Source organism: Eptesicus fuscus, chromosome 6, assembly GCF_027574615.1.
Source record: "Eptesicus fuscus isolate TK198812 chromosome 6, DD_ASM_mEF_20220401, whole genome shotgun sequence".
NCBI lineage: Eukaryota > Metazoa > Chordata > Mammalia > Chiroptera > Vespertilionidae > Eptesicus > Eptesicus fuscus.
This window is the reverse complement of record NC_072478.1, coordinates 80,376,370-80,394,393: the sequence shown is the minus strand read 5'-3', so window position 1 is coordinate 80,394,393 and position 18,024 is coordinate 80,376,370. Positions and strand designations below refer to the sequence as shown.

The window sequence follows — 18,024 nt, the reverse complement described above, 5'->3', positions numbered from 1 at the left end:
AATATTGTATATGTGTTTTTTTTCAAACTCGAAAACCTTCCTTTTTTTGTTTTAATCTTCTCCCTAGGACATGCTGAGAGAGAGAGAGAGAGAGAGAGAGAGAGAGAGAGAGAGAGAGAGAGAGAGAGAAACAGATTGGCTGCCCTCTGCACAGTGCCCCAACTACAGATCCAATGCACAACCCAGGCATGTGCTCTGACTGGGAATCAAACCAGCAACCTTTCAGTGCACAGGATGACACTCAACCAACTAACTGAGCCTTTCTGGCCAGGCTGCAACCTTACTTTTTAAAAATTATATTTTATCTGTAGGTATCTTTGGATTTTCTGTGCACTCCTTAATATCACCTGCAAATAATAACAACTTTATTTCTTCCTCTGCAATCTACATAACTTGTATTTCTTTGCCTTATCATGCTGGCCAAAACCTCCAGTACAATATGAAATAGATGTAATAATGGACATTTGTTTATGATCTCAGAGGAACGCTTTTAACATTTCACAATTCACTTGTTTTGTATTCAATGTTTTCATATCATTTAAAGATTAAGGGAATGTCCTTCTAGTCCTAGCTTAAAAAGATTATTTCTCCCAGCATAAACAGAATTTTAACAAAAGCTTTTTATGTGTCTATAAAGATAATTGTGTGATTTTTCTCCTTTAATTTTTTGTCAGTGAATGATATTGGCTCTTTTTTTTTTAACTAAAAGAGTTGACAAATTTTATTTTCACATTTTACAATACAAATTAAAATTTATTTATTTATTGGCCAACTACTCCCCTCCAAAACTATTCTCTCTTTGATAGGAAGAGGGAGTGAATCTTCCTGACCTTGCTGTTTGAAAACACCCAGAGTCACAGCACCACAATCTCCTGGTGAAGTAGAACAAGTAATATAAAACTGATAGAAAGAAGCTCTCATCTCTTCTCACCTGCCTGGTCAAGTCATTCCTGGCTGAGTGGGCACCATTATGGGGCAGGCAGGAGGTCTCATCATTGGGGGCCAAGGCATCATTCCCATGTGCCCTGGCATTAGCAGCCTCATTCCAGGAACACTAAGCATTTGTCCAGAGTTGTAGGAAAGGTGAGCAGGAGGCCCATGCTGAGAACCCAGACCTACTGGCATCATCCCAGGAGGAGGGCGGCCCATCACTGGCATCATGGGAGGGCCCTCATATGGGGTGCTGGCATCATACCAGGGCAAGGAGGATCCAGAAGACTAGGAGTAAGTGAGAATCATTGTCCCTGCTGGAGGAGGAGCAGAGAGTGAGTAGGAGGTATCTTTCCATGCTGAAAGGCTGCAGTTGTTTTGTCAGTCAGGCTCTGAGCCTGCTCTTCCATCATTTCTGATGTAGTCTTGCACATTATCATTGTGTTTCCTACCACTGCAGTGTTTCTCACAGATGGAGAGGCAAGGGTGAGGTATGTATTGCAGTAGTCACATTAAAACTTGGGCATGTTGCTCTGCATGCTGTTGGGTACTCTGTTTGATACTGGCATTTAATTTTCCTTTCTTGATATTAGGATTATGCTAAACAAATAACATTTTTAGGGAGTGTTCTCCTTTTTTCTCTATCCTATGGAAGTGTTTGTGTAAGATTGGAATTATTTCTTTCTTGAATTTTTGATAGTACTCTTGGCCAGATGATCCTGAAATTTAACTTATTTAACAGTTATCATGCTTCAGTTTACCTAATCTTGATGAATCAGTTTGATTATATTTCTAGCAATTTGTTTTCCAACTAAATTTTTAGCTTCTTGTCATAGATTTGGGTATAATATTTTATTTTACCTTTTTACTGTGTCTACAATATTTGAGTTGCTATTCCCCTTTCAATTTCTGCTATTGGTTATTTATGCTTTCCCGGTAGTTTTCTTGTACATTGCCAGAGATTTGTCAAAAATATTTTTTAAATATATTTTATTGATTTTTTACAGAGAGGAAGAGAGAGAGATAGAGAGTCAGAAACATCGATGAGAGAGAAACATCGATCAGCTGCCTCTTGCACACCCCCTACTGGGGATGTGCCCGCAACCAAGGTACATGCCCTTGACCGGAATCGAACCTGGGACCCTTGAGTCCGCAGGCCGACGCTCTATCCACTGAGCCAAACCGGTTTCGGCTCAAATTTTATTAATATTTTTAAAGAGTCAACTTTTGGGTATTTGGGTTATCTTTCTTAGATACTTGTTTACTATTTCATTGATTTCTTTTCTTAATTATTTTCTTCCTTGTCTTCTTTTAGGTCCATTGGCTCTTGTTTTTCTCATTCTTAAGAAGGATAGTTAATGCATTAATCCTTAGTCTTTCTCTTTTACTAATATAGTCAAGGCTATTAAATTTTCTCTAAATACTGCTTAATTGAATCCTACTTGTTTTGTTAAGATGTATCAAAATAGCTTCTTATTTTAGTGTGATGCTTTCTTTAACTCGCAGGTTATTAAACTAAATTTTTAAATTTCCAAACATATGGGATATTCTCATCATCTTTTTGTTATTGATTTCTAGCTTAGTTTCATTATGATAAAACTAGAGGTCTAGTGCATGAATTAGTGCACCTTGAAAGGAACTGTGGGCTGCGAGGCTGCAGTGGGCACAGGGGTGGGTCTTGGCCCATCCTCTGCGTCCCCGCCTGGTCCCTCCCGCAGTGGCCCCAGGTCCCCTGTCTGCCGACAGCCCTGCTCCCACCACCACCACTCTTATGTGCTGACTGCACTGGCCCCGCTCACACCCACTGACAGCGCGGAGCAATTGGGGCCGGCGCCAGCAGTGGGTGCAAGCAGGGCTGGCCATCACTGGGTGCGAATGGTGGCTGCTGCCCCGATCACCCCTAAGGAACAGGGGGCGGTGGAGAAGCCCTCAGAGGTGATCGGGGCCAGCAGCTGCCACTTGCACATGCTGGGGCTGGTGCTAGGCGTGGCAGCAGGTGCAAGCTGGCCAGCACCGGCAGCAGGTACGAGCACCCGGCAGGACCACAGCACACAGGAGCAAAGAATTTTCAGTAACCACCAGAGACTCACCCTGATGACAGCGACTGGCAACCCATCTTGATCTGGCATCCCCGCTCACCTGCTCCACCATCCTGCCACGGTTGATGTCCGCCATGTTCCGCACTCTGCCACCTGCTGCCGATGCCCACCATGTTCTGTGCGTGCCCCTGTGCCCCCTGGTGGTCAGCGCACATCATAGCAATTGGTTGTTCAGTTGTTCTGCCGTTCAGTCTATTTGCATATTAGGGTTTTATGTATATATAGATAATATGCTCATATCATTTTCATCTTTAGCTATTTGTTGAGACTTTTTTATAGACAATATGGTCATTTTTATAAATTATGAAGAAAATAATATTTGTTCTATACTTGCTGAGTTTGATGTTCTACATATGTTTATTAAGTCAGTTTTCTTGTCTCTAGTGTAATTGTGTTCCTTCCAGGTGCTAAACCAACCAGCCAATTCATTTGTCACTATTTATCTATCTGTATATATTTATACCTTAGGCCACTTCTCTTTCCATAAGAAATGGATAAGTGTACTGCTTACAGCCCTGCCTACTTAAAAGATTTCCCTGCACCACTGTCTTTTAGGACTACCTTTGAGTAGGCCTGCAATTCAGCAGTTAAACACTGTAGGCTTGCCCCAACCATCAGTGAACTAGGGTTAAATTTTTTCTCCTCTGAAATTGGTCATAGAGAATCTTCCTGTGAAGTGGTAAGTGTGAATTGGGAGAAACTTTGGTGCAATAGAAGCAGATGAAATGAGAGTTCAGATCACCTGTTCATTAAATTCCTTCTGAACCTGCTTAAAGACAATTCTGAATTCATTATTTCTGTTACATAAGTGTAGGGAGTGGCTATAGGGGTAAGCCTCGGATTGACCTGTGGCAGAGCCACAAACAAGTCCCAGCTTAGAGGGCAGAGCCCTCTTAGCATAATTAAGCTTGACCTTATGGCCGCTCCCTAGATCCTTCCTGGGTAGCTAATGGGCTGTGGAAGATGCAGCAAGTGCTACCAAAACAAGTGAAACTCACAAGAACATTGTAACTATGTTGACCACTACCTTGTTTTTCTCTGACTATAAAATAAAGCCTTAGCTTGGTGGCTGGATCCTTCTCTGTGGCCTCATCCAGGCACAGGAGATCCACCGAGCCCCAGCTATATTCTCTTTGTCTGTCTTTTCTTTAATCCTTCACTGCCCCTCCTCAGGCTCACTGAACCCTTGGCTGTGCTGGCACGGCACATGTGGTGCCCAATGTGGGGCTTGAGTATGGGGGAACTACAATTGCAAGGTGAAAGGATGCTCCAGTGAAGCATGTGCAGAAAGCAAAACAGGAGGTAAGGAGCACAGTTTAGTAATAGCTAGGTGTAAATTAGCTAGGTGGGAAATTCAGGATCGCAGGAAAAGAATTTATACGTATCTATGCTTAAGGCTATGCTCCAAGCATGGAGCTGTTCTGTGAGGTATCAACAGCTTTTCGATTTGTTGAATTTTGTAAGTAAAATCTGCCCATGGTTTCATGAGGAAGGAAAGGTAAATGTGGAGACATGGGAGAAGGTAGGAAAACAACTTAGAGATCGTTATATAGTTGAAGGTTCAGGGAAAATTCCTCTCTCTACTTTCAGTCTGTGGGCCCTGATTCGGGACTGCCTAGAACCCACTCCTGAAAGGGAATGGATGAATGTGGCAGGGGAACTAAGACAGATAGTGGAAGGTTACCAGAGGCTTAATATTGTCACAAAGGTCCCAGCCGCGCGGCCCTCGCGCGCCTGGTTCCGAGGGACGCGCTCACCGCGCACCGGACGGAGGCCCGGGCGCCCTTTCCGTGCACCTCCCGGCGGCGCTAGACTTCAGTAGAGTTGACTGAAATGAAGGGATTAAGAAGTACAAATTGAGAAGTTTGAAAAAGATAGCGGCGGAGGTTAAAGGCTGTTCTGTTGCCTCGCACCCAGCGAAATCGGAGGGGATGAGGTGTGGAGGTGCGTGGGTCTGGCTGGTGGCGGGGGAAAGGGGCTTTCGTTCCAAACCTAAGGGAGATTAGCTCTCCATCACCCTGAAACCCATCTTCTGGCGAACCCCGGGAGACCCAGATGCCTGCGGGGAGAGGCGGGACTCTTGCGGAGGTGCGCCCAGCAATCAGTGTTTGCTGCGCTGGAGTGCGGAACGAGGGGACTTAGATACGTGGAAGGCAGAAGGACCAGACTCACAGCCATCGCGGCTCGCCGCACCATAGCCTGTTGGCGCCCTGAGACCCCGCCCCGCCCTGGGACCCGCCCCGCACATTTTGAAGACCTGCCCCGCAAGTCTTGCAGGCACACCTGCGCCCCAAGCAACGGCTTATACATGTGGGTGGCCTGTCCTCTGGCAGCGGACCAGATGATCTGCTGTTCTAGTCGGACTGCTCCAGGGCCACTCAGACAGGAGGAAGAAACAACAGTTTTTGCTGTAATCCTTGCTGAGTGCCTAAGGCAGTAGCTGATCTACACCCCATTGGAGACCCAGAAACGAGGGCATCTAGTGGTCTGTGGGAGATGACACCAGATTTCAACCACGTGCATAAGGGACACATTCAACGGGAATATTCAGTGAGCGCCAAAGCTTAGCTGCACCAAGACTCGGCCCATAAACGTGTCTCCTGCACAGCAACTCTTCCTTTATAGACAAAGAGAGCCCCCACAGTGACGCCAACAACAATCAAGACTTAACTATACAAAGGAGGACCAAGATGGAGGCATAGGGCGGAAGCCTGATTGTTGCCTACCACAACAACTTTGAGACTACGACAAGAGAGCAGAGCAGACACCATCCAAGACCACCATAGGGCTGGCTGAGTAGATGCTATACAACTAGAATAAAAGAGGGGTATGTGGGATGATGCTGATGCCGGTGACCCAAAGACCACACTTTAAGAACTACGGCTCAGGCGACACAAAAGAACTATGGCTCAGGCGATACAACAGCGGCCTGGAACGTGCTCGGCACAGTTCCCCCGGCGGTCTCCGGCTGAGGGGACGGCTCCACTGGCAGCCAAGCACGGACAGACGAGCCCTATGAGACATGGGGTGGGAGACTCCGCGCTTGCTGACCTCTGAGTCCGTCAAGAATCTCAACGCCCCGGAAGCGGCCAGGTGCACATGCTCGGCGACCGGCCACCGATGCAGACCCAAGGGCCGACGCAGCGACGCCAGACTGGCCCACCGCCATGCACCGGGTGCACCGGAGATTCGCTGAGCCGCCGCCCGACGAGTTCTGCAGCAGCCATACTGGAGCTCTGGAAGGATGGCCAGGGGAATTGCTGAGGGGGGATTGACCGGCAAGAATTGGGATCGGGAAGACGGGGCCCCGCTGAGGCCCGGGTGCGGGCGGGGTTGCGCGCCTCTGGGCTCGGGTGTGGTCACACGCCTCTGGGTATAAGTGAGGCCTCACGTCCCTGGGTCTAGGTGAGGCCACATGCCCCTGGGTACAGGTGAGGCCGGACTCCGGGTCCGGGTGAGGCCAAGTGCCCCTGGACCTGGATGACGCTGGATCCCGTGCCCGGGCGAGGCCAAGCGCCCCTGGGTCTGGGAGAGCCCACACACCCCTGGGTCCAGGCGAGACCATGTGTCCCTGGATCCGGGTGAGGCCGCGTGCACCTAGGCCCGGGTGAGCCCAAGTGGCCCTGGGTCTGGGAGAGGCCAAGCGTCCCTGGGTCCGGGTGAGACCATGTGTCCCTGGATCCGGGTGAGGCCTCGTGCACCTAGGCCCGGGTGAGGCCACGTGCCCCTGGGTCTGGGAGAGGCCAAGCGTCCCTGGGTCCTGGCGAGACCATGCGTCCCTGGATCCGGATGAGGCCTCGTGCACCTAGGCCCGGGTGAGCCCAAGTGGCCCTGGGTCTGGGAGAGGCCAAGCGTCCCTGGGTCCGGGTGAGACCATGTGTCCCTGGATCCGGGTGAGGCCTCGTGCACCTAGGCCCGGGTGAGCCCAAGTGGCCCTGGGTCTGGGAGAGGCCAAGCGTCCCTGGGTACGGGTGAGACCATGTGTCCCAGGATCCGGGTGAGGCCTCGTGCACCTAGGCCCGGGTGAGCCCAAGTGGCCCTGGGTCTGGGAGAGACCAAGCGTCCCTGGGTCCGGGTGAGACCATGTGTCCCTGGATCCGGGTGAGGCCTCGTGCACCTAGGCCCGGGTGAGCCCAAGTGGCCCTGGGTCGGGGAGAGGCCAAGCGTCCCTGGGTCCGGGTGAGACCATGTGTCCCTGGATCTGGGTGAGGCCTCGTGCACCTAGGCCCGGGTGAGCCCAAGTGGCCCTGGGTCTGGGAGTGGCCAAACATTCCTGGGTCTGGGTGAGACCATGTGTCCCTGGATCTGGGTGAGGCCTCGTGCACCTAGGCCCGGGTGAGCCCAAGTGGCCCTGGGTCTGGGAGAGGCCAAGCATCCCTGGGTCCGGGTGAGACCATGTGTCCCTGGATCCGGATGAGGCCTCGTGCACCTAGGCCCGGGTGAGGCCACGTGCCCCTGGGTCTGGGAGAGGCTAAGCGTCCCTGGGTCCGGGTGAGACCATGTGTCCCTGGATCTGGGTGAGGCCTCATGCACCTAGGCCCGGGTGAGCCCAAGTGGCCCTGGGTCTGGGAGTGGCCAAACGTTCCTGGGTCTGGGTGAGACCATGTGTCCCTGGATCCAGGTGAGGCCTCGTGCACCTAGGCCCGGGTGAGCCCAAGTGGCCCTGGGTCGGGGAGAGGCCAAGCGTCCCTGGGTCCGGGTGAGACCATGTGTCCCTGGATCCGGGTGAGGCCTCATGCACCTAGGCCCGGTGAGCCCAAGTGGCCCTGGGTCTGGGAGAGGCCAAGCATCCCTGGGTCTGGGTGAGACCATGTGTCCCAGGATCCGGGTGAGGCCTCGTGCACCTAGGCCCGGGTGAGCCCAAGTGGCCCTGGGTCTGGGAGAGGCCAAGCGTCCCTGGGTCCGGGTGAGACCATGCGTCCCTGGATCCGGATGAGGCCTCGTGCACCTAGGCCCGGGTGAGCCCAAGTGGCCCTGGGTCTGGGAGAGGCCAAGCGTCCCTGGGTCCGGGAGAGACCATGTGTCCCTGGATCCAGGTGAGGCCTTGTGCAACTAAGCCCGGGTGAGGCCACGTGCCCCTGGGTCTGGGAGAGGCCAAGCGTCCCTGGGTACGGGTGAAGCCAGATCCTGGGTCCGGGTGAGGCCATGCGCCCCTGGATCCATCCGGGTGAGGCTGGGTCCCAGGCCCGGGTGAGACCACGCGCCCCTTGGGTATGGGTGAGGCCACGTGCCCCTTAGTCCGGGTGACGCCGTGCCCCTGGGTTCGGCCGAGACCAAACCAGAGGGAGTCGGACCTCCATTACCACCATTTGTCCACCATCCAGAGCTGAGGGGTCAGTGCTGACATGTACACATAAGGAACTACTGGACATTGAAATTGGGTCTCAAAAGAACTGTTGGTCCAGGGGGAAGCTCGCTACAGATTGATTCATTTGCCTGTCAGCATAAATATTATTGCTCGTCTCACATTCAGTTCTTATTAGTATATATCTAGTGACATATGATCTCGTTCATCTAGAGGAAATGATGAACAACATAGACTGAGGAACAAGAACAGAACCAGAAGCAAGGAGGCATCGATCGGACTATCGGGCCTCAGAGGGAGGATAGGGGAGGGTAGGGGGAGGGTGGGGGGAGGGGGAGAGTTCAACCAAAGGACCTGTATGCATGCATATAAGCCTATCCAACGGTTAAGTTCAACAGGGGATTGGGGCATGCGTGGGGAGAGGGGTGGGATGGGAATGGGGGGATGAGGACAAATATGTGACACCTTAATCAATAAAGAAATTAAAAAAAAAAAAAGAAAAAAAAATATTGTCACAAAGGCTTGTCTCTCACCTGGAAACTACTTATTATGGAAGTATTTTATTCGTGTTTGTGCTGACATTGGACCAGACTACATTCAAGAAGCAGTATTAGCTGCCTCATTAAAGGAGATGTTACTCGCTGGTCAGCAGAAAAAGAAAAGGGGATGTTTTAACTGTGGTAAACTAGGGCATTTTGCTAAAGACTGTAATGCTAGAAATGGAAGTACAGGAAGTGGAAACAAGCAACCTGGACTATGTCCAAGATGCAGGGGAGGACAGCATTGGGTAAATGAATGCTGCTCCAAGACAGATGTTGATGATAATTTAATGCCCCCTAGGCAAGGAACTTCAAGCGGGGCCAGCCCTGGCCCCACCAAACAGTAGAGGCCTTATCCTTAACCCCACTGCAGCCTTTTCAGCTGGCTCAGTGAACCTTTATCATACCACCCCAGGAAGCACAGGATTGGCAAGTTCTCCCTGGGGTGATAGATCAGAACTCAGGCAATAGTGGAAAGAGCCAATCCTACTCTTAAAATGCAACTATAAAAACAAAAAAAGGGGGAGAAGAATGTTATGTGTTAAATTCAGGAATGATGTGGGGCAGAGGTCGTGTTTGTATCTTTCCAGAAGGAGCAGCAGAGCCAATTCAGGTGCCAGAGTGTTACGTGCATCACCACAATGGACCCAGAGAAGCTCCTTGTCCCTTCATTCAAAAGACTAAGAGTTGCCCCGATGACAGCAAAGCAGAAGAAGAAGAAGAAAATGAGGCTACGCAAGGGACTGAGGTGACAACATGGGGTCAGCTGAGGAAGTTAACGACTGAAGCCCAGCAGATGGTAGAAAAGCAAGAAGTGGAAGCTACTCTCTAAACCATGTTTCTGTCTATGTTAGCATTGGTTAGCTGCTAGTCTTCTGTAAAGTCTTGTGCAGCCAAGTTGGAGAACTCTGAGTAAATATACACCAGCAGCAAAAGAAACTTTCATCTATTAGCTAAAAATGTTAACATGTCTCATTTCTCTCTCATTGATTAACATGTCTGTAGTTTGATTTATCTCCATTCCTGTGTTGCATTGGCATTGTTTTGTTATTGTTTTAATAGTCAGAGCTTTGTTCTTGATGTTCAAGTTTTACTTTTACTATAGTAGCTTAAAAACAAAAGAAGGGGGAGATGTATGGAGTGGCTTTAGGGGTAAGCCTCGGATTGACCTGTGGCAGAGCCACAAACAAGTCCCAGCTTAGAGGGCAGAGCCCACTTAGCATAATTAAGCTTGACCTTATGGCCGCTCCCTAGATCCTTCCTGGGTAGCTAATGGGCTGTGAGAGATGCAGCAAGTGCTACCAAAACAAGTGAAACTCACAAGAACATTATAACTATGTTGACCACTACCTTGTTTTTCTCTGACTATAAAATAAAGCCTCAGTTTGGTGGCTTGATCCTTCTCTGTGGCCTCATCCAGGCACAGGTGATCCACCGAGCTCCAGCTATATTCTCTTTGTCTTTTCTTTAATCCTTCACTGCCCCTCCGCAGGCTCACCGAACCCTTGGCTGTGCTGGAACAGCACACATAAGGATTTCTCTAACCTTACATAACAGAAATGATGATGGCATGATAATTTGGTGTCCCATAATTGGCCACTCAGTCTCTACTAGGGCTCAGGAGCATGATAGGATCTGTTCATAAACACAGAGAAGTTATCTGTTTTGGAAGGCATGGGTCTGCACTGCAAGATTTGCACTGTAATTCTCCTATTGCGGCTTGCCAGAAACTCCACACAGCATCCTTATCTGCTATTGGCATTGCAGGCGACATCAGATTGGCTGGATCATGTTAGATTGGCTAGTTTTGAAACCTGAACCTTCTGCCTATCTTACTCTTACTCCAGGCCCTGCTCAAACCTGGCAGAATTTTGCATTCCAAATATGGTACATGCTGCTTTTAAAATATAAAGACAACGACTCTTTCTTAGTGGCAAGAAATGCAAAAGATAATTTGTATTTAGCCTCAGACCCTAGAATCATCACTGATGTGGCAGACCCATGAACCTTCTTAGGTCTAACCTCTTACACTTTGACATGCATGTAGGCCATCCAGGGTCTTTGTCATATATGGCTCACTAGGTCCAATTTTCATGATGTTATCAATATTGTGCTCTAGCATTATGTTCTGCAGAATGTTCACTGTTAAGGTGTTTATGGAATATGTTACAAAAGAAAGCCAAATTTTAACATAGCTCTGGAGCAAGATAGTGAATGTGTTGCTGCCTTGTTATGAGAACATGAGCTTAAAACCTGAAATACCCATAATGTCTATGGTGATGTTGGAGAAATGCTCTAATGGGGACGTCAGTGCCCAGAAGAGTTCCATAATAAAATGAAGTGGTTTATACAGGGTCATGCTGCCTGGGGAATGCAGGAAGGAAATATTCACAAGTTGGGGGTCTTTTCCCCCTAGGACTTACTCTGATACTGTGTGGGGAGTTTCTGGCATCTAATGTCACATTGGCAGTGCCCTGTATAGAGCCCCCACTGACTGACAAAGAGCTACTTGGTTTGTGGGTGACAGTTCCAAGGTAAATGGACAGGATCCTGTTTGAAAGGCTGCCACTCAGATGGAAGGAGGTAAAAACAAATCAGCTTGGTGGGCTTAATTGCATGCTGTTTTCCTAGCAGTTATGGAATAATTGAACAGTGGAAAAAGCCTTTCTTTTTGGCTTTTTGCTGGCCATATGATCATACAGGAGGGCAATGGAAATCTGGCCTATTAGAGGGATGTCCAAATGAGGCACAGCCCTATGGAAATTTAAGTGTGCATTAAAGTAGGACATGTTGGTACACATTAGAATAACTCCTTTGCAGGTTTGGAAGGTAATTGGAGTCAACAAGCAGATGTATTTCCACATGCTCACTTGAGGTGGCCACCTGGGTCCATGAAATAAGTGGACAATGGGGGGTCTGCATCAATGCAGAGATGGGCTGAATCTAGACACATTCCTTGTGCACCACCTGAGGCACAAAATGCCAGTGAGAACTGTTCTGTCTACCAACAAAAGAGACAGAGACTGCAGATGACCATTTGGAAGATTTCCTGGTCTGAAGGCCCTGAACACAGCTGGCAAGTCAGGCTGATGTTGGTAGACCTGAGGGACTACAAATGGGTCCCGACAGGAATAGACACTAATTCTGGACTTGTCTTAGGTTAACTGGTGGTAGATGCAGATGCTCACAGTATAAGGAAAACCAGAACAGAAGATAAAGCATTAGTTTAGATGGCTGACTGATAGTCCTAGAAACTTACTTTATGGCCCTCATATAATGTCCAACAATGGGCAGACAGACATCCTCCTCAGCTAATAGTTTGATAGAGAATTGGACTGGGCAATTAAAACATTGGTTGTCAAAAACAGGAGAAAATAAAAACACAAAGGGTTGGCTTACATACCTTTAAGAGTATGTGTGCACATTCAACATGAACATGAGTGGGGCTAAAAGAATCTTCCCACTGGATAGATTTGTCTGTATTTCTGGTAGATTGGGGGAAGGGGTTTGGGAAAGGTGACAGTATACTTTTTATCTACTGCCCCTCAACTTTTTTTTCTTCCTCCCTGATTCAGTGGACATAGGACCAGGGCTGCAACTATAAGGGCTGAAAGCATGGATGATTCCTAAGCAGAAACTGTACTGATGTTTTTAACTTTTTTGTTAGAATTCTTAAGGGCCTTACTGAGTAGGATGTGCCTCCACCCCATCTGGTAAAATTGGGATTAAAAGTATAGCATATTGCATGGTGGTAAAGGTAGTCCATTAGTTCTGTACTTGTGTAACAGGAGTGGACTGAGAGGGAGGCACTTGCTAGACTCGTATTGCTGCCTTCAGTCTAGACCAGCTTAGGGTTGAACCTAATGTCCTTTCCAAAGGTGGAAACATTTGGGATTAAATGGAGAGAAGAAAAAATAATAGCTATGGGCAAAGGAATGAATGGTTTATGTAATAAGGGAAATCCAATATTATATTAACATCTCGAAAGAGGCTCAGACCAGGAGATGATAATCAAACTTTGTTGTTACCAGCCCTCCAATCTTATTAAATTTTTATTCCAAGACATACGGGCCAAACCATTAGCCACTACTCTGAATAAATGTTGTTATAGGATGAATTGTGTCCCCCTTGAAAAAGCTACATTGGCATCCTAACCCCAGTACCTCAGAATGTAACCTTATTTGAAGAGAGGGTCTTACCAGAGGTAACCAAGTTAAGATGAGGTCATTCAGATGGACCCTAATCCAATATGGCTTATATCCTTATGGAAAGGGGAAATTCAGACACAAAGACAGACACACATAGAGGGAAGACTATGTGAAGAGAGACAGGGAGAACATAGCCACCTACAAGCCAAGGAAAGAGGCCTGGAACAGATTCTCCCAATCTTCACCAGGAACTAACCCTGTTAACACCTTGATATCAGATGTCTAGCCTTCAGAACCAGTTATGGTACTTTGTTATGGCATCCCTATAAAATGAATACAAATGCAAATCCATACCTTTGGCCATCTTTCTTTCCAGGAAAAGTGAACAGTCAGATGTACTGCTTGAAGTTCTTTCTTATCGGGAAGAGTTCCCCTCCAAGTCAGTCCTGTAGGATGTGATATTCTAGCAGTCTCCTATGGCTTGTGCAAGACTTCTGTGTGGAAATATTTCTAAATTAGGCCCAAATTTTCCCTCTTTATCAGAATCACACATTTTCAGTAATCTAATCACAGGAAACTCCCAATGAGACCATAGATTGAAAGAGAGGAGTTAATTTAGGAGCAGTGAGTACATTGTCAGTGTAAATCATCCACTCATGAAATATACTTATGCTCTTCAGACTTGCTCATATATGATCATGTACTACTACTTCCACTTGAAGATGGAGTGTTGCTATTCATTAAACCTATTTTAGGGCTTTATGGATTAGGTAACATCTAGTAAATTAAAGACATCTCATATCATATGTTTGTTTAGTGTCCCACAGTCAGGGGTTCAGTCTCTACCATAGTCCAATAGCAAACGAGAAGCTATGTTACCAAGTTGGGATCTCTAGGAAGCAGACTCTGAGATAGAGTGTAAGGTGTTTGCTAGTGAGTTCTTTGGGATTAGTACCTATGAAATGGAGGCAATGTAGGAAGGATTCAGCAGTATCGACTCAACAATGCAACGGGGACAAAGTTTCTCATTTGTTAAGTTGTTTTGGATATAACATTGTATAATTTAGAAAAACAGTTGCTAGAAGTATTATGAGAACTGTGTGTTCACTATAGAAATTAGACCTTTCACATATGTGGGGAAGAGGGCATCAGAGGACTGGAGAAAGTCTCTAGTCATTATATCCTAAAACAGCAGTGTGAATGGGCAGGTTTGAGTTTGAAATGAAATTCAAACAGTTATGCATGTCTAGCCACCAAAGTGGGACCATGAAGAGTGAGCTCATGGAGATGTTTGTGGAAGCTGCCATTTCTGAGGGAAAGTGAAATGCTTGGTGATTGGCTCAGGGCTAATGTTTGGAATTTAAAAACAGCTCTGGATCTTTTTGTCAATCTGCTACCTTCATATACTTTGTAAGAGATTCTTAATTTCTGCATTCCAAATCTCATGCAGGTTCCCTTTTGTCCAATTCTATATTATAACCATAAAGTAAAGATAATTCTGGAAAATGTAGTTCTAAGCTTCATGTAACACAGTGCAGCACATTCATCAGCATCTTTAGCTTTCCTCCTCATGGCTGCAAGATCTCTTTTTTCAGCTTGCAGTATTGTGTTCAAATTGAAGGAGCAAAGTACAAAAGGATACATTAACTTATGATGAAAACATTCTTTTTTGATAACTTTGCACATTTTTATTTATTTAAATTTCTTTTTAAAATATATATTTGTTATTGATTTTAAATTTTAGAGAGAGAGGAAGGGAGAGAGAGAGAGAGAGAGAGAGAGATAGAAACACCAATGAGAGAAACATCAACATCAATTGGCTGCCTCCAGCATTCTCCCCACTGGGGACTGAGCCCACAACCTGGGCATGTGCCTTGACCAGGAATCAAACAGCAAACTCTTGGTGCATGTGTCAACACTCAACCACTGAGCCACACTGGCTGGGCATATATAAACTTCTTATTCACCAAGACAATTAGTTGTAGACTACACTAGCTACAAAAATACTGAAGATACATCTCTCAACAGTAAAGATCAATAACCTGAAAATGTCTAAGCTCTTTTTAGTAAGGAAGAAAGGCAGAATAGATATCAAGTAGGCAAATCCCAGGTTCTGCCACAGTATGCCTGACAGAAAATTCCAGCAAGTACCAAAGTCAATGACTACACACATTGCATGTACTGGAAATTAATTAGAAACAATAACAAAACTAAGTTCAAATACACTTACTTGCATATTAAAAATACATTTTACTTCAGTCCAAGGAAACTTCACAATGGAAATGAGACAATATATATGTATATATAAGTGAACCACAATTAAAATAATACATATCAAAAATTGTGTGCTATAGGTGAAAGGGTACTGGTAGCAATAATTATCACTGCAGAGGTTTATATTATAAATTATAAATTATGAGCTAGGGATCACTTCAAAGGTGAGATACTGATAAAGCAATTCCATATTACAGCATTTTAAAGATTTCTGCTCCAATATAAATTTCTTCATGTATGAAAAAGAAGAAATGCATCTGAAGGCATCCCCATGTTGATTACATTCATTGGGTTTCTCTCCAATATGAGTTTTCACATTTCTTTGAAGAAGAAAACGAAAAAAACTTTCCACATTCTTTACATTTCTGTCTCTCAGTATGAGTTCTCATTTTCTGACTAAGGAATGAGAAAGACTTGAAGGCTTTCCCACATTCTTAAAATTTATGTGGTTTCTCTTCAGTATGTGTTCTCACATGTGCACTCAAGTGTTAGGAATTATACTTTCCCACATTTCATTTTTCTTTTTTTAATATATTTTTATTGATTTCAGAGAAGAAAGGAGAGGGAGTGAAAGAGAGAGAAACATCAATGATGAGAGAGAATCATTAATCGGCTGCCTCCTGCATGTCCCCTAATGGGGATCAAGCCCGCAACACAGGCATGTGCCCTTGATCGGAATTGAACCCGGGCCCTTTAGTCTGCAGACCGACACTCTATCTGCTGAGCCAAACCAGCTAGGGCTTTCCTACATTTCTTACACTTATGTGGTTTCTCTCCAATGTGAATTTTCACATGACTTTGAAAAAAATCTAAATATGAGTTAAGATTTTCCTACACTCCAAATATTAAAGAAATTTCTTTCTAGTGTGAGTTATATGTTTTCTAAGGGATGATGAATAGCTGAAGACATTTCATATATTCACAGTGTTTCTCTCCAATGTGCATTATCACATATACAGTGAAACCTGAAAAATAAAAGAAATATTTGTCACATTGTTTTACAATTATAGACTCTCTCGAGTGTTTGTACACATGTGGTTATTAAATAAGGAGGATAAATGTACACTTTTCCATACTTCTTACATGTCTAGAGCTCCTTTCTAGTATGTTTTCTCACTTGTAGAGTAAGCTTTGAGAAATAAATGAAGATTTTCCCACATTCCTTCTATAAGGCTGCTCTTCTATGTGAGTTCTTAGATGTACAGTAAGAGAAATAAAGGCTTTCTCACATTATTTTACATCTGTGGGGTATGTTTTCAACATTAGTTCTCACATGTGCAGTAAAGAATGAGGACCAATTAATTCTGACACACTTTTTTTTATTCATAGAATTTCCCTCCAGTGAGAATTTTTGCATTTTCTGAGGAATGAAAGCAAATGGAAGGCTTCTTCATATTTTTCACATTATATTAATATAAGTATTATCTCTCCCATGAGTTCTTACATGTAAAGCAATAGGTGAAGAATGCATAAAGAATGAACATACTACATTTTGTATATTCATAATTTTTTCTCCAAAGTGAATTATTATATGAATCCTAAGATACAAAGAACAGCTGAAGGGTTCTCTACATTCCTTACATTGATATGGTTTGTGTCCATTATCTTTTCCCATATCTGCCTTAATAAATGAATAATTAATGAAGGCTTTCTTGCATCCAATGAATTTATAGACATTCTCTTCAGTATGAGTTCTCTAGTGCACAATTAAATTTGGAATCTGGCTGAAGGCTTTTCCACTCTGGTTACCGTCATTATCTCTCTCTCATATGGAATATCTTATAGATAGTAGATATTTAAGTCTTTCTGAAATATATTCCAATTTGATTATAGTCACCACCATATGACTTCTCCACCATGTGATTTCTTAAATTTCTCCTGTGTCTTACACTAATTTTTTGTGCCATGGCAAAAAGTATGAGAATTACATAATAGATAATTGTTGTGTGTGGGGTTTTTTTACATTGTAGGTGAAGTAGCATAATACTAATTTAAGGTATATTGTTAAGTAAAGGCTATATATTCTTATCCTTAGAGGGAATACCCCCAAAAATGTTATAAGTAAAAGTCCCTTTAGGAAATAAAATGGAATACCAGAAAATACACAAATAAGTCAAAAGAAAAAAAATGAAACAAAGGAATGAATAAAAATGCAATAGACACAATTATATAATTATATTAACTATACATGAATTCTCCAATTAAAAGGCAGAAATTTTAAGGCTGGATTTTTTAAATATCAAGATTCAACTCTATATAGCTTACAAAAGATGCACCTACAATACAAAGAAAAGAAGAAAAATTATATATCATAAACTCTAGGTGTAAGAAATATGGGCTGAATATTAATATCAGTTTGAAAGAGTTATTAGAGACTAAAAGGGATGTTTCATAATGATTACTGTCAATTCATCAAGAAGATAAACTAATCCTATCTATGTGCATGTCAAATAACAGAATTTCAAAATACATGAGGTTTTAAAAAATGCTAGAAATAAAAGGAGAAATACAGAAAATCACAATCAGAGTTGAAGAATTTCACATTTTTCTTTTAGTAGTTGATAAAAACATGTAGGAAAATAGCAAGAATAAAAAAGATTTAAACAACATTATCAAGCAACTCGGTTTGGAAATTAATATAACACTACACACATTTATTTCAATTACACAAGGAAACTCACCAAGGTAACCCATATGTTAGATAACAACACAACAGGACTCAATAATTT

The 18,024-nt window shown here is 44.7% G+C and overlaps 1 protein-coding gene and 1 pseudogene across 2 annotated transcripts in view; both read right to left on the bottom strand.

Annotated features, from left to right (window-relative positions):
* The window catches only part of LOC129149494 (protocadherin beta-18-like), a 40,352-nt gene that overhangs the window by 2,431 nt on the left and 19,897 nt on the right, over positions 1 to 18,024 (bottom strand). Inside the window, exons 2-3 of one of the 2 annotated variants that reach the window (XM_054717962.1) lie at positions 13,376 to 13,515; positions 3,070 to 3,221 (exon numbers count right to left, since the gene is read on the bottom strand). In XM_054717962.1, the coding sequence (XP_054573937.1) occupies positions 13,462 to 13,515 (54 nt within the window). In that variant the 3' untranslated portion in view covers positions 3,070 to 3,221; positions 13,376 to 13,461. The remainder of the gene's footprint in view (positions 1 to 3,069; positions 3,222 to 13,375; positions 13,516 to 18,024) is intronic. The other variant, XM_054717961.1, reaches the window with a different exon arrangement.
* Positions 940 to 1,457, bottom strand: LOC103285768 (U1 small nuclear ribonucleoprotein C-like; annotated as a pseudogene).